Genomic DNA, 15,696 nt, shown 5'->3' on the forward strand with positions numbered 1-15,696 from the left:
TATAACCAGCTGGGCAGGCATGCAGGTGGGGAGAAGTTCACCAGTGGGGTCCCTTAATTACAGCCAATTCCCACCCAGAGTGCAGTTAGGCTACTGATCTCATAAGGTAGTTGAAGGATGCTAACTTGAAAGATGTATGTTCCCTCCTCCGGTGGGAGAAAACAGGTTGTACCCTGTGGCTGGCTTATTACTTTGTCTCAATATGTTTACCAATTCCTTGGGGCAGCTTTAGATCCCAAACTCTGGGAGGGTTTTTTGGAGTGTGTGTGGTGGGGACAACTAGTCCATTATCTCTAGGGGGAAAAGCCACAAACACATGTTATGAACTATGTGGTCTACATAAAATAATTGTCAATTCTACATCAGTGAAAATTAAAAACAAAATTATATAAGTAAATTATATGTCTTGAGTTTTCATCTGTGTAACAGCAGTATAGTTGACGGTGCCTGCCTCATGTTAACAGGCAGGAAGTTCCAAAGCATAGATATGGCTATGCTTAGGTGAATGAGGGATTGATTATTCTAGGGATCAGACCCTTGAAAGACCAAGACCATCATGAGGGATTGGTAAATATATCCTTGAGATATTTAGCTTGCTTTGTAACAGGGGAGAGAACGAATAGATAAACTTTCATTTGCTTTGATTGGCAGGCGTATCGCGGGATGGGTAAGAATAAAAGGGAATTGTCCAGCCATAGCTCTTGGGGTCCCAGGTGGCTCGGGATAGTCTGCAAGCATTACTGGAAAAGGGCATCCATGCTGTGCCCAACACGTGAGTGGATCTGGAAAAACTGACCAGCCACAGTTGTCCACTCATCTGAAGCAGATGTAATACTTTTCCCCCTAAAGTTTTTAATTTCCCCCCTGTGCATTGCAACATGTTTTGTGGGGTTGGGGTGGGGAAAAGAAGCAGGCACCTTTATAATACTTTGCAGGGCAGAGACCTCAATAGTACTGTCTTTCAAGTTTTATTCCACAAGTATAGTGAAAATAAATGACGTGGGATTTGTGTTGGGTTTTTTTAAACACATATTTTGGTAAGAAGCTGATCATGCATCTAACTTGGGGGCTGAGAAAAGCTACTGGGAAGAGTTTACTTGAACCCTCACAAGACACATTTGGAACAGCCCGTTCCGAATATTAATTACGCACCGGATTGTTGTGTGCAATGAGCAAATAAATATTCTTTACAAAATTCCCAACGTAGCCAGAAATAGTAGAAATGATTGGAACCTAACATTTGCTTGCTTTGTTTTTGTGAACAAGTTGCGGTCACCCCCATGAAACACACAACTCCATCCAACGTTAGTGTGCAGTTTTATTTTCCGTTCTCTTTTTGTTACATTTGGTTGTGTAATTTTGTGTATCGCTGGACATTGGGGTGTTTTTTTGGTGCTGTATGTGGTTGGTGCTGTGACTTGTTTGTGCTCATCTCTGTTCTGTAGGCAACTTGCCACTCTCTCCTGAATAAAGCTACCGTAAAAGAAAAAAAGGAAAACAAAAAATCAGTAAGTTTTGGAGAAGTTTTATTAGCCATTTCTTTCAAAGCACACAAAACGCCCCCTTTCCCAGTTTCTGTTTTTACTCTTTGTTCCAAAATCCCACCCTCTCTCTTCACTTCCAGCCTACTTGACTTTTATTATAAAATCATTCTACTAATTCTGGCACCAAAGAGCTTTCATTTCAATTAACACTGGACTGAAGTCACATCTATTTTTTTGTTTTGTTTTTTTACACACAAAAAACCCTCACCTTGAATGTGCCTCTTTCCATTTCCGTTTCGGAAGGGAATCTCTGCAGCTCTGCACCAGCATTCTGATGATCCTCTTCTTTTGTCTTCACTTGTAATGCTAAAAAACAAGGGGAAAGTCAGAAAATAAGGGCAAGGCATATGTTTGCACTGGATATTAACAGAAAAAAAGAAGGCATACCTAGAGAGAAGTTTGTATCTCTGTCAACTTTCCTTCGATGGCATTGAGGAGGAGGAGCCGGAAACAACAGCGCTTGACAGATAGCATTAAGACATGAGCAACAGCAAGTGAGGAGGTGCACATTGATTACAAAATGAGTGTTGGGTACGGAGACTTTTCTTGTGCCAGCTGCATGGATGATGTGCCAAGTTAGCTGTATGCCCAGGACAACCCATTTTTATGAAAACAGCTTCCAAAACTGGCAGGGTTGTGGAAATGCCTCGGTATCATCCTGTGACTATTTCAGTTATTCATCCACGTGTTCCAGCTTGGGATGGAGTAATATATGTGCACACAAATGGACTGGCCTTACTTTCCAACTTTCCCCCGAAGTATGAAAGAGAAGCGAAGCTGAGAACCTTGCAAAGGTGCTGGTTGTACTTTGTGTAGATCTTCGAAATGCTGCTATTGAAAAAACTGTTTGCTCGGTACTTGATCTTGTCGCTGTTGTTTTCTAACCTATGAGACTTTCCTATTGCTTTATAAACCTGGCCATTTGCTTACTGGAAAGGGAACAAATCTCTTCCAGTGAGCTGCTGTTAAGTTGGCACCTTTGATTGGGTTTGGCTATGCCAACTCTCTGGGTTGTAGCTGTTCCATGCTTCTTGGCCTGGAAAATAGGTATGGGCTAGTTAGCCACTCTGGAGAGGCTTTGCAATGAGGGCAGTGATGTGCAAGTTTGAGGGAATGGCCGCAGCCCACTGAGTGGAGCATCCGCTTTGCGTGCAGAAGGCCCCAGGTTCAGTCCCCAATGGCATCTCCAAGTAGGGTTGGGAAAGGCTCCCTGTCTGAAATCCTGGAGAGCCACAGCTTACCAGTGTAGACAACACTGAGCTTGATGGGCCAGTCGTCTCTCTCGGGATAAGATAGAGGCGTTGTGTCTTCCTATGCAGGAATTGCCCCTTTTAGCTCTTCCCACTCCACACTGACAGAATGTCAGAGCTCTGGCTATGACTGGGTCTCAGTTTTCTGTGTGCTCCTGCCTGCCCTGAAGGTGAAAAGAGGGTCAAGCCTATTTATCTAGGGCTGCTTATTCAGCTGGGATGCTCTGTGGCTGCAGCTGTATGCACACAGCTGGCTTGCAGATTCCGGCTACGTCTTGCGGCCCTGATCCCTCAGCAGAGGCCATCCTTCCCAGCTAAATGGATGGGGGCTCCAGGAGGTTATCTGTATGCAATGCTGGGTTAGCAAGTGCGGAATATGGGCCAGTTTGGACCAGGGGTTACCATTCGCAGGATCTCATATGCACAGCTTTTGGAAAATACAAATTCTTAGCAACCATTGTGTCAGTCAGGATCTAGTGTCAGTTTTCCCTTCTCCCCTCCCCTTTAAAGAACAAAACAGTGTTCTAGGATAAAAGTTGTTTTTGAAATTCCCAGTCGCCTGCATTTGTTAATGTCTTCTACGTTATAGACAATTTTATTGGCTTCGTTTATTTTATAAGCTGGCATGAAATTCTTACTTGGGTGTTCAGTAACCTTGTGCTTCAGTAGCCGCTTCTGGGCTTTGTCAGTGTCTCCATGGGATACTGCCTTGAAACCCCAAGAGATGCCACCTTGAGTCCCATCATGGAAGAAAGGCAGGCTATGTAGGTATGAATATGTTTATTTTTGTGCCTTGAGGGATTGTAATTGCAGCTGGTTTGGGCTGCTCACTTTCCCTCTGAGTTTGCTTAAGGTCCGCGGGTTGGTTGCCAGTTTTGAATAGGAGCCTCCTCCTGGGCTTCACATACATACAGACCCTCTGCAGCAATGTGTCCATCATGTGGCACGATGAGTGATGTGTGTATGTGCCAGCATGATTCTGATCCTCTTCCACCTCTAAGAGCTGGTTAGAAACCAGGATTTCTAACTGGGATCCAGTCTGAAGGGAGTTCCAAGTGCTTGGGCTTGTTCATGCTTCAGTGAATTGTGGTTTGTTGGAGTCTCAATCTCCCTGTTACAACTAACCTGGGCCAGAATGTACAAAGATTACAGGGTGAAAAGCATGTGAACAATTTAATTCAGATTTTTTTCCTTAGAGGAAAAAAGTAGAGTAGTGCATGGTGGTTTGAACATATTGCCACAGTAGTTAAGACTGTAAACCAGGTATGGGGAACCCTATGGCCCTCCAGATGTTGCTCAGCCACAACTCCCATGATCCCTGGCCATTGGCCATGCTTGCTGGGGGTGATGGGAGTTGTAGTTCAGCAACAACTGGAAGGCCAAAGGTTCCCCACACTTGCTGTAAATACTCTGTTACTTTCCCACATGGAGGATACACAGTAGTGCTTCTTGCAATTCCCTGACAAAGAATGGTCCAGTTTGCACATCACATTAAGCTGTGATTTAAAACAAACTATGGTTTTTCCCCCTCCACCAAAACAATCCATGAGTGGTAAGTCACAAACAAACCTTGGCTTGTGCTTGTGATTTGTTCTCAAAAGAAACAAAAATGAACCCAGGTTCGGACAACCCCACCAGCCAGATTCTATCTTGTTTCATCTGTGGTGTAGCAGGAGAGGCGGAGAAAAGCTCTTCAGAGCATGCTGCTTGTCCACATTTAATCACAGTTTGTTTTAAACTGCTTTAATGTGACATGTGAACCTGGCTGTTGTGTAGGAATTTAATGAATGGGTTATTTCCATTCATGTTTTTGTTGAAAGTTCCTGATGATGTTCTGCAGCAAAAATTCATCTTCTTTTGATGAGTGTTTTTGAGTTTCGTAAGTGAGCATTTTGGTTGTATTAGCAAATTGTTACCCCACAGTTTGAGGTTTGGGAATAGCAGTCTAGATACCAAAAAACTCTTGTCTTCCTTTAAATTAGCATACTGTTAAGGTGTCAGGTTTATTTATTTATTTTGCTTTGGATTACATGGATTTGCTGGTGGAGCGTCTCTCTCTGTGAGTGAGAGAGGGAGGGAGAGCTGTGCTGGAGAATTATGCCTTGCCTGCACCATTGTCAGTAACCATTTTCTTCTTCCTTGACTTCGTATGACGATATGGCATTTGCCTCTGGAGCCTGTGTAACTAGAGGGGTCCATTTTGGCACTCTACTCTGTTTGTCTTGTACCGTGACACATGTGGAAGGATTGGCAATGAATAGCGCATTGACACCTTACCTCGTTTTTCTTCCTCACACCCATTTCACTTCCCCATTTAAATTGTGTCTTTATATCAAATTCCAACTTACGCTATTTAGGTTGTCAGCCAGCGGTTCCCCCAGAACAGCATTGGAGCCGTTGGGAGTGCCATGTTCTTGAGGTTCATCAATCCCGCCATTGTCTCTCCCTACGAGGCCGGTATCCTGGATAAGAAGCCACCGCCAAGGATTGAAAGGGGCTTGAAGTTAATGTCAAAGGTGAAGAAATGCATCTTTCTGCTTTTGGGACGTGGGTGGGCTTGGCCTTAGTGGAACATAGGCAAATTATCGTTGTGGGGATCTGAAATAAGCTCAAGGTGCAGGTGGCAACCTGAGGCCCTTTGCTTAATTTTACATGGCCCTTCGCCTAACTTGCAGAGTCCTCTGCAAGTGATTAGTTCAGACTTGTGGCAAGAACGGTATGCCCTTTCCCTGGCAACCTGCTGGGCCGAGAGAGAGAGAAGGTGTAGCTTTGCCCACACAGGCTTCAGCCTCGGCCACAGTCAGAATACAGCCCCTGGCACAGAATGCAACCCCGGCGGGAATGTGGTCCTCCATGGGGGGGGGGGAGAAAGGTCGCCTGCCCTGTCTGTGTTTTTGTTTGTTTCTTTAAAGTGAGGGAGCATTCATTATTTAAAAGATCTATGATCAGCTTTTTGAGAACTATGCTCCACAAAACAGCATATATTGTTATGGCATATATTATATGGCAAATATAATGTATATAATATAAAATTATTCATTTAATAAATTCAATTATTTATTCAAAATAGGGGGGAAATCTGTGCGAAGAGTGCTGATTTTTCCATATTTTTAAACAACAAAAATGAACTTATTTTAGCCATAGTGCATCTTGCATTGCATGTAAATTCATCCTTCTTAGGCTTTGAAGCTGTTTAAGCTGGTATCATATTCGTTCTTCCATCTTATTTATTTCAAGAGTTACTAAGTTGTATATAAAAAAGAGTATATAGAAAAGAGTGGGGAAAAACACAAACGGGTATGGGGAATTTTCCTGGCAAGAGATTCCAGATGACTCTTTGTATATGATAGAGACCTGAATGCTCTGATGTATGAGATTAAGCACATTTCTGAGCCAGATTGACTAGTCTATAAGATAAGGCAAGCAAACAGCCACATTTTTAGTCTTGTAGCTCTGACTAAAGTTTTAGTTGATGTGTAGGGAACTTCTGGCCCTCCAGATACTGCTGAACTACAACTCCCATCATCCCCAGCCATTGGCCACGCTTGCCTGGGCTGATGGGAGTTGTACTTCAGCAGAATTGGGAGGGCCAAAGGTTCCCCACACCTGGTCTAGCTGGTGAAGTTGTGCTGGCTTTGATGTGTTTTTGAGTAAAATAAATATTTGATAGAATTCCTTGGTGCCTACAACAGATTATGATCACATTATTATTTTACACTTATAAAGCACCTAAAATTTTCTTACTGTACAGATATTGAAAGATAAGGTAGTTACTGCCTGTAGGCTCAAATAGGTATGATACAAAAGGAAAAGGGAATGTGAAGGGAAGAGGAAAGCATATATTGGAGCTGCTACTCCTTCATTGGGCAATGGATGGGACCAGCTTGGTCCACCCCTTGCCATTATGTCATTTCTGGAAGACAGAAGTGCAGGAAGTAGCCCTTTGTCCTCTGGCAAGAGGCCAGAGAATGCTAGCAAATGTTCTGTCACCTTGGATTAAATTGATTCTTTTTTAATGCTGCAATAATAATGTTTAGGAGAGAGTTCCATGGCACAGCTTTGTCATGCCGTAGTTTATATGGTTGCTTCAACACTTTTATGTGTTACTTAGGTACTACAGAGCATTGCCAACCATGTCTTGTTCACAAAGGAGGAGCACATGCGAACTTTTAACGACTTTGTCAAAAGCAACTTTGATGCAGCACGAAGGTAAGGCAGTTGCAGTGTGAAGTTTAAAAGCAAGTTTTGCCCTCAGTTAGTCTGTCAAGGCCAAGTAGGGTCAGATTTGCAAGCATGTGGCCCAGAGAAGGCATGGGCTAGTTTCCAACGATGGCAGTCAAACAGGCCAGAGTCAGGTAGTGTGACCAAGGCTGGTGAATGGTTAAATCCAAGTGTAGAAACCGATTATTATTTCAATTTATTACCCCCTCCTTCATATTATGGTCAAGAGGTGTACAATGTCAGGGTAAAGAGGTGTGTCTTCAGCATACAACTAAGACTGTACAGTGAAGGTGTCTGATGCACCTCTGTGGGGAGAGAATTCCATCAGTTAGGGGCTGCCACACAGATTGGCCTCTCCCGGGCCATCAATCCCCCAAGCCTCTGAGGGCCCTCTCTGCTGATCTCAGCACCCAAGAGGGTCTGTAGGGAAGGAGGCAGTCTTTCAGATACTTGGGGCCTAAGTTGTTTTAAGGCTTTAAACACTAACGTGAGCACCTTGAATTGAGCCTGGAAATGAACTGGCAACAAGGAGTTGTATGAGTTGTGAAGGGAACCCCAGCTAGTACTCTGTCCACTGCATTCTGGACCAGTCAGACCGAAAATGCATGGAACTGATCCATGGAAGTCTTCCAGCTTAGATGGCTATAAAGGGGGATTAGACTCATTAAGGGAAGAGGATAGCCATGATATTTAGATGGAATTCCCTGGTTCAGAGGAAGTGTGCCAGAGTACCAAATGCTAGGAAGCAACAGGAAGGGGGGTGGTGGCTGTCACTTCCATGTCCTACTTGTGGGCACTGTGGAGGCATCTGGTTGGCCAGTGTGTGCAAGAGGATGTCGGACTGGTTGTATCGTTTGGCCTGATTCAACAGGGCTGCTCTTCTATTTTCTTGAAAACAAATTGGAGATTGGAAGAGGGAGATGGCTAGATCATAACACTTACAGCAGAGGTGGGGACCCTTCAGCCCTCCAGATTTTGCTGAACTACAACTCCCATCAGCCTCAGCAAACACGGCCAGTGGCCAGGGATGATGGGAGTTGTCATTCACCAACTTCTGGAGGGTCAAAGGCTCCCCATACCTGCCTTCCATCTTTACTCTAGTGGCAGTACTGATCTATGAGAAAAAAATGTGCAGACGGACAAAAAGTACCAGGATCAGTGCCAGGGTTATGTATGTTGCAGATTTCAAGAAAGTACCTGTTATGCAGCTCCTGGTGGTGTGTGTACTGTGCTGTGCTGGACAAAGACTGGGAAAGTCTTGAAGCACCGTATCCTGTGCCATTCATTGGCTGTTGTGTAAGCATATATGGCTGCCAGAACTGATTGCTTTAGTTGCTGTCCTGTGGCAACAGTATCCCTAGCAACCAGCATCCTTTCCTGGGGAAAATTTTAGATATACCTATTAATAATGGTAAGAAGTTTGCTATGAACACCATACTGTTGAACCACAATGTGTGTGTCTTGAAAAACAGCCCAGTACCACTTTTGTTGTTGTGAGATGCTTTGACTTCCTTGCTGAAGAGAACTTTGGCTTTTCTTTTTCTGTAGATTTTTCCTTGACATTGCATCAGATTGCCCAGCCAGTGACACGGTCAATCACAGCCTCTCTTTCATCAGTGATGGCAATGTACTTGCTTTACATCGTCTCCTTTGGAACAACCAGGAGAAGATTGGCCAATACCTTTCCAGCAACAGGTAGATATAACTGGCCAGTGGCCAAAGGTTGTTGGCTTTGTCAGAATGAAGGAGACTGTAGGGAACATACTCCTAGTAACTGCTGTGGGTGATTTAGCTTTGCATCAATATCCAAGGATCCATATTGGGACTGGTGCTTCTTAAATTGTTCATAAACGATCTAGAGTTAGGAGTGAGGCATGAGGTGGCTGAGTTCGCTGACGATACTAAATTGTTCAAGGTTGTTAAAACAAAAAAGGGATTGCAAACAGCTCCGAGAGGATGTCTCCAAATTGAGTGAATGGGGGGTAAAATGGCAAATGCAATTCAGTGTAAACAAATATAAAATGATGCATATCGGGGCAAAAAATCTAAATTTCACATACACGCTCATGGCTTTAAAAGAAGATTAGAGAAATACATGGAGGATAACGCTGTCAGTGGCTACTAGCCATGATGGCTTTACTGTGACCTCACTCTCTGAGGCAGCATGCTTTTGAAAAGCAGTTGCTGGTAGCCACAGGAGGGGGGAGTACTTTTGCACTCACGTCCTGATTTGGGGCTTCCCAAAGGCATCTGGTTGGCCATTGTGAAAATAGGATGCTGGACTAGATGGGCCATTGGCCTGGTTATGTTCTTATTGGCTATGGGTTAAATTCCATGTTAGTCATACCCATTAAAATTATGACTAAATTTATGACTAAAACTACTTAGAAATGCAAATGATTAAGTGATATAAAATGTCTTAAATAGATAAAATAAATAATTTAGGTCTGTTAATTTCAGTGGGTCTGGAATAGAACTTGGTTGGATACATCCCTCTGGGTTTTACATTTTAATATGCACCATTGCTCCAGACTTTTGTGAAGTCTGCGCTTGTCTTAAAACCATTTTAAGTGTATCTGTATCACTCAAGTATCCTCACGTACCTCTCTTGGGGAAGAGCCACAGCTCAGTGGAAGAACATCTGCTTTGATTGCAGAAGGTTCCTGGTTCAGTCCCTGGCATCTCCGAGTAGGACTGGGAGAGCCTCCCTACCCAAAACCCTGGAGAGGTCCTGTCTGTCAGTGTAGACAGTAGTGAGCTGGATGGACCCCAAGGATTGACTCAGTGTAAGGCAGCTTCCTATCTTCCAATGTTCTTTCTGCTCCATGCAGAAGTGTGTGTGTGGGGGGGAATGTATGTGTGACCTAGAACTTGGACCAAGTTACAAATCCTAGCCTAGTCTTGTTTTTCACTAGAAAAGACAATCATGCTGGGAAAAACAGAAGGGAGTAGAAAAAAAGGAAGGCCAAACAAGATGGATTGATTCCATAAAGGAAGCCACAGACCTGAACTTACAAGATCTGAACAGGGTGGTTCATGACAGATGCTATTGGAGATCGCTGATTCATAGGGTCGCCATAAGTCGTGATTGACTTGAAGGCACATAACAAGTCTTGTTTGTATGAACTGTAAAATAGGAATCATCTTGATGTTCCTCCAGTAACAGCGCTTCAGTTTCTGGCTCTGTGGGCTCTACTTGGCTTTACCTGTGAGACCATGATAGAATATCATGGTGTTTTTTGCATTTGAAACTCCAGGTTCAATCTCCATTCTTTCCAGTTAAGACTTCAGGTGCCAGGATTGGAAAGGAGCTCTTTCTGAGACTATAAATTGGCTGCCAGTTGATTTTGCAAGTTCTGAGTTATGTGGTCCATTGTTCTGATTGCCGGCAGGCAGCTTCTTGTATATACAAAGAGTAGCTTGAGTCTTGCTTACTTGTTGACAGGGTAATCAATTTTTTTGTGGTACTTCATGACACATTGCTGACGTTTTTCAAGAACCTTGCACAACACAGGAGAAATTGAAAATGGGGGCAGTTTTAATCTTTTCCCATTGAAAGCTGGGGTATACGGGGTTATATTCAACAAAGTTCAGCTCAGAGTAGACCCACTGAAATTAATGCACCTATATTAGTCTTGTCATTTTATTTTAGTGTGTCTACTCTGAGTATGACCTTGGATACAACTCAAGAGTCTGCCTCATAATAGCGGCCAGTATTGCAGCATAGAGTATGCCGAGCATAGATAGGACGGGGTGGAATGTGGGTTGTGGGCAACATAGGAAACCCATGAAGCTGACTTCTACTGAGTCAGATCATTGGTCCATCTAGCCCAGTGTTGTCTACACTGACTGGCAGCAGCTTCTCAGCATTTTAGGCAGGGAGACTTTCCCAGCCCTATCTGGAGATACTGGGCCTTGAACCTTAGATCCTGGGATCTTTTACATGCAAAGCAGATGCTCTCCCACTGAACCTCCCCAAGAGGGGTGCCTGAGAACATTTGAGTGATACAGATACACATATCATACAGCTCTTCCTCTATGTTTAAAACTAACCTTAGATTGGAAGAAGGAGGAATTGCAAGGATGATCAGGAACAGAAACGTGGAATAGGACTTCTCTGTTCATGCACTTTACTAAACCTTGGAGAGTGGGAGGGTTATGTTGCAATTTGAAGCCAGTAATCATTGCAGAGGGTAAACTGGGATTTCTTGTGTATTTGCCGCTCTGGGCTCCTGCTGGGAGGAAGGGTGGGATATAAATCAAATAAACGAAAAACGGAAACGGACTGCCTTCAAGTCGCTCCCGACTTCAAGTCGCGGCCCTACGAATAGGGCTTTCATGGTCAGAGGTGGTTTACCTTCCTCTGAAACTGAGAGGCAGTGACTGGCCCAAGGTCACCCAGTGAGCTTCATGGCTGTGTGGGGATTCGAACCCTGGTGTCCCAGGTCGTAGTCCAGTACCTTAACCACACTGGCTCACAAATCAAATCAAATAAATAAATTGTCCATATAAAATAGCATAGAGTATTTCCCACTCTAAAAATGCTACATACATGCGTGACTGATTACTCCTTGCGGGATGTTGTATGCTGTGTGCTAAAATAAAGGAGAAGAAAATTTAACACCTGAGTTGCAACAAATGTTGTTTGGGTTTTGTTGATAAAATGTTGTCATGTGCTAGGGACCACAAAGCAGTTGGAAGACGGCCCTTCGACAAGATGGCGACTCTGCTTGCGTACCTTGGTCCTCCCGAGCACAAGCCTGTGGCAGACACCCAGTGGTCCAGTATAAATCTCACCAGTTCCAAGTTTGAAGAGTTTATGACTAGGTAATGGATCTGTGAATGCATGTGTAGCTGCTTCTTGTTGTTAACAGTAGCTTTTCATTTTAATCTGTTGCAACAAGCTGACTCTGCTGTCTGTATTTTTTCCATTTTGAATGTTCAGGGCTGTATTCCCACATCTTCCCCATACTTGTCGCTTCCAGGATTTTTTTTTTTTGTAGATTTTGCTTGTATGTTCAGTCATACCTCAGCAATATTTTATGTTAATGTTCCCATGTGTGATGAAAGTGTTTTGGATAAGTCTGAAACAGATGGCAGTCAGCTTCTGGTTTGAAAGGGGGGAAATGCAGGCACACAAGCATAAATTAATGTCTTCATTGTTCTTATGTTTGCCTCCTTAGGCACCAGGTACATGAAAAAGAGGAGTTCAAGGCCCTGAAAACACTAAATATTTTCTACCAAGCTGGGACATCAAAAGCTGGCAATCCTGTTTTCTATTATATCGCTCGCCGGTAAGACAGCTTCTCTTTCTCCTTTGTTATGAAGAGCTGCAAAATCTATTTAAGGAGCAAACAACTCCATTTTGCTGCCTCTCAAACAATGACGAATGCCTTGGTCATTTCAAATGGTTTTGTTGTGTTCTGAAAATGTTTTTCAGAAAACAAGTTTTTGTTTGTGCGTGCAAATTCCGCAGCAAATATTTCTAGTGTTCACTTGTTTTTTTAAAAAGCGCTCTTGTGGTAGAACAAGGATTCTTACCATAATCTAGCTGCTCCTTTGTGCAGGCAAGTGCTGTGTGGCCACAGGGCTTGTCTTGCAATCTTCTCAGAGTTAGGAAAAGCTCAGTGTGTACCAGGGATAATCCTTATCTGTGTACAACTCTGCGTGCCCGTTGGATTGGATTGCAAGCTAGCATCTGCATCCTTAAAAGAGCAAATTGGTTGCTGCTGTAGAGTTCTGTGTTATTTTTATACGTAAGTTTTATCAGCAGTAGAAACAGACTAGAATCTTCACTGTCCTGAACCTTTTGCCATTGTTTTAGAGTGTGTGTATATGTGTGTGCGTGTGTGTAGGTCTGTATGGCAAAGATTGACTGTCTGGATTATGTACACAGGTGTCACTGTGCATTTATTGTACTACCTGTTTAATATAAATATTTGTGCTTGAGCTAAGTGAGGCTTGTGTGGCAAAGCATATCCTTGACCAACAATTAGCTGTCATCAGAGATGTAAAGTCAAGGTTGTTGGAGCAATCTTTGCTTGAGAAGTGGAATCGTGGTATGCAAGTGAAGGAAATGTGAAGTACAATACAGAAGCTACACGCTGGGGAGGACTGGCTCAAGACATTTTGACCCCCCATTTCCCCCCCATACAGTAAAAGCACAATAAGTTAATTAATAATTAGTTCTATGCTGAGTAGTTGTGTTAAAATTGATAGACATGACCGACTTAGGTCCATTAATTTCAGTGGATCTACTCTGAATTAAACGTGGCTGGATATAACTCTAAATAACTAACAGTTTACTGCCTTTGTATGAAATCAGCGACCTGTGGCGGCTGCCTTGCCCTTCCTAATGGTATGGTCAGCTGTGGACTGCTGCTAGCCAAATTGTATAGTCTCTGTAGAAAGGAACCATATTTCAGTGGTAAAGCAAACCCCTTGCGTGCACAAGCTCTCGGGTGAGATCTCTGTTAAAAGGGATGCACGGCAGTTACTGCCTGTCAGAGTAGATCAACAGTGTGCTTTGGTCGAAAGCTTCTTCGTATGTTCATGTGCACTGAGGTTGTTCATAATGTGTGCCATGCTTCAAGGGGACTGGAGGGATGCAAGCCTGTGCCCCTTTTGACAAGGAACAGAGGTAGACGCTGGTTGATTTGAAATGTGAAAATGCAGACCTGCCCATTGCCTTGCGTGGCCGCTGCTCTTTCCCGTTGCTCTGGCGGAGCTGAGTTCCGCCTTAAAAGGCCAGCCCGGGTCTTCTTGTGGTGGTTTGTTGTTGCCATTGCCAAGTAGACCTGTGCTCGTTAGTCGCCGCTACTGCCTCCGCACTAGAGCGCTGAGAAGGCGAAAAGGTTCGCTTTAGGCTGGGTTACCTCCCCGAACTTCACTCGCCCAATGAGGAGCAGGAGCGGCACGTCCTAGGTAAGGAGCCCTCATCCTTGTGTGCGCGTGTGAGGGCAATGCAATTCTTTCCCCTCCTTCAGTCAACAACTGCGCCATGGCGTCCCCTCCCCCCCCCATTCCACTGCCCTCCATTCGTATTTACTTTATTTCTCTCCTCCCTCTTGAAGTTCAAAAGATGGGGAGAGGGGTTATTATTTTCCTCCTTTTTAATTTTGGTTCAAAATCTTACCATTTTACCATTCTTTTTTTAAAAAAGCCACTAAGCTATTTTCACTCTAAATCAACACTGAAATGTTAAAGTTGCAGTCCTGTGCACTCTTACATGACAGTCAATTCCATCAAAACAAATTGTCCTCACTTCTGAGTAGACATGCTTGGATTTGCTTATTAATGTAAGGTTAACAAAGGTTCTCCTTACCTGGAGAATTGACTTTCCTCTCCCTTTTCTGTATTTTTTTTCTTTTCCTGTAACCTTCAATGGAAGCCTTCCTTTTCCTCTCTCACAAATACCTGTCTATCTGCCCTCTCCTTGTGTCAACTTACCTAATATAATGTACAGAAAATAAATCTGAAAAAGTTTCAGTACCCTTAGAAATTAACATAGACAGCAGTTCTTTGCTGTTGTCCTAAACCCACTTAATTTGGAGTAAGTCCTGTTTAACTGAATGGTTGTTCCTTCTAAGCAAGCATTATGGTGGGAAGGTAAGTGACCCAGGCTGCAATCCAATACATGTCTACTCAGAAGTAAACTCTGTTGTGTTCAATGGGACTTAATCCCAGGTAAGTATGTACTGGATTGTGACCCTATTGAGAGAGTGAGCAGGCAGACAAGCTAGTGTCAATGTGCAAGCAGGCATTACAGTGCAACCCTAACTACATCTACTCAGAAGTAAATCCTACAGAATTCAAAGGTGCTTACTCCCAGGTAAATTGAATTAGGATTGCACCCTTACTCCTGAATAAACAAAGGTGTAGTTGAAAAGCTGCAAGAAGCCTATGTGCTCAGTGAGACTACTCTTGTGTAAACCCACACAACCCTAAGGACACATTTACCTACAAGTAAAGCCCCATGGTTGAACTAGGAAACTTACTCCCAAAGAAAAACTGCAAAGGATCAGGCTATGGAGTAGCCACAACTCTACCAAGGTACATTGGGGAGTAAGCATCATGACTGAATATTGATGAGAATTAGGGTTGCCAGGTTCACTGAGGACGATAAAGATGGGAAAATATGCCTAGAAATAGACTGCCATATCTAGCAGATATCGACAATGGGAAAACAGATGTCGAAAGACCAGTGGACAAATGGATATGGAACAGGTTGACTAGAGGCCTATTCCCTGAAGTGAAGGTAATCATATTTGTATTTAATAGGTTGTTAGCCTCATATGTAAATTAAAGATTATAATTACATATATTCGTAAATTAAGTCTCTCTCTCTCTCTCTCTCTCTCATATAGAGAGAGAAAGAATGTGGAGGGCCCCCAATTATGCCCCCCAGGCCCCGCACATGCTAAGGGCAGGCCTGGCAGTATCCATAGGTACATTTCCTTTTGACTCTTTCTTTACATGTGGCCTCCCATTTGAATTAATGGTTGCTCTCTTTTTTTTACTCAGTTTCTTTTTTTTGCTGTCTACCTGTCCTATATTTGTAGGCAGGAAAAAAGTTCTTGTTTTCAGACAGATATTTACATTGATAGGGTTATGATACCAGCTTAAAGCTTTGTCCATAAAATGGGCATTACTGACGTGTATTACGTGGAGTTTGGCACTAC

At 43.4% G+C, this 15,696-nt stretch overlaps 1 protein-coding gene across 7 annotated transcripts in view; it reads left to right on the plus strand.

The window, feature by feature from the left end:
* NF1 (neurofibromin 1) overlaps positions 1-15,696 on the plus strand; it is a 233,138-nt gene that overhangs the window by 76,529 nt on the left and 140,913 nt on the right. For 6 of the 7 annotated variants that reach the window (XR_009759857.1, XR_009759856.1, XM_061605006.1 and 3 more), the window contains exons 31-36: positions 1,446-1,508; positions 5,152-5,310; positions 6,906-7,003; positions 8,564-8,710; positions 11,696-11,842; positions 12,199-12,309. Coding sequence is in view for 5 of the 7 variants with exons in the window: in XM_061605006.1 (XP_061460990.1) it covers positions 1,446-1,508; positions 5,152-5,310; positions 6,906-7,003; positions 8,564-8,710; positions 11,696-11,842; positions 12,199-12,309 (725 nt within the window). In the remaining 2 variants the exon portion in view is untranslated. The remainder of the gene's footprint in view (positions 1-1,445; positions 1,509-5,151; positions 5,311-6,905; positions 7,004-8,563; positions 8,711-11,695; positions 11,843-12,198; positions 12,310-15,696) is intronic. The other variant, XM_061605004.1, reaches the window with a different exon arrangement.

Source organism: Rhineura floridana, chromosome 21 (assembly GCF_030035675.1).
Source record: "Rhineura floridana isolate rRhiFlo1 chromosome 21, rRhiFlo1.hap2, whole genome shotgun sequence".
Lineage (NCBI taxonomy): Eukaryota > Metazoa > Chordata > Lepidosauria > Squamata > Rhineuridae > Rhineura > Rhineura floridana.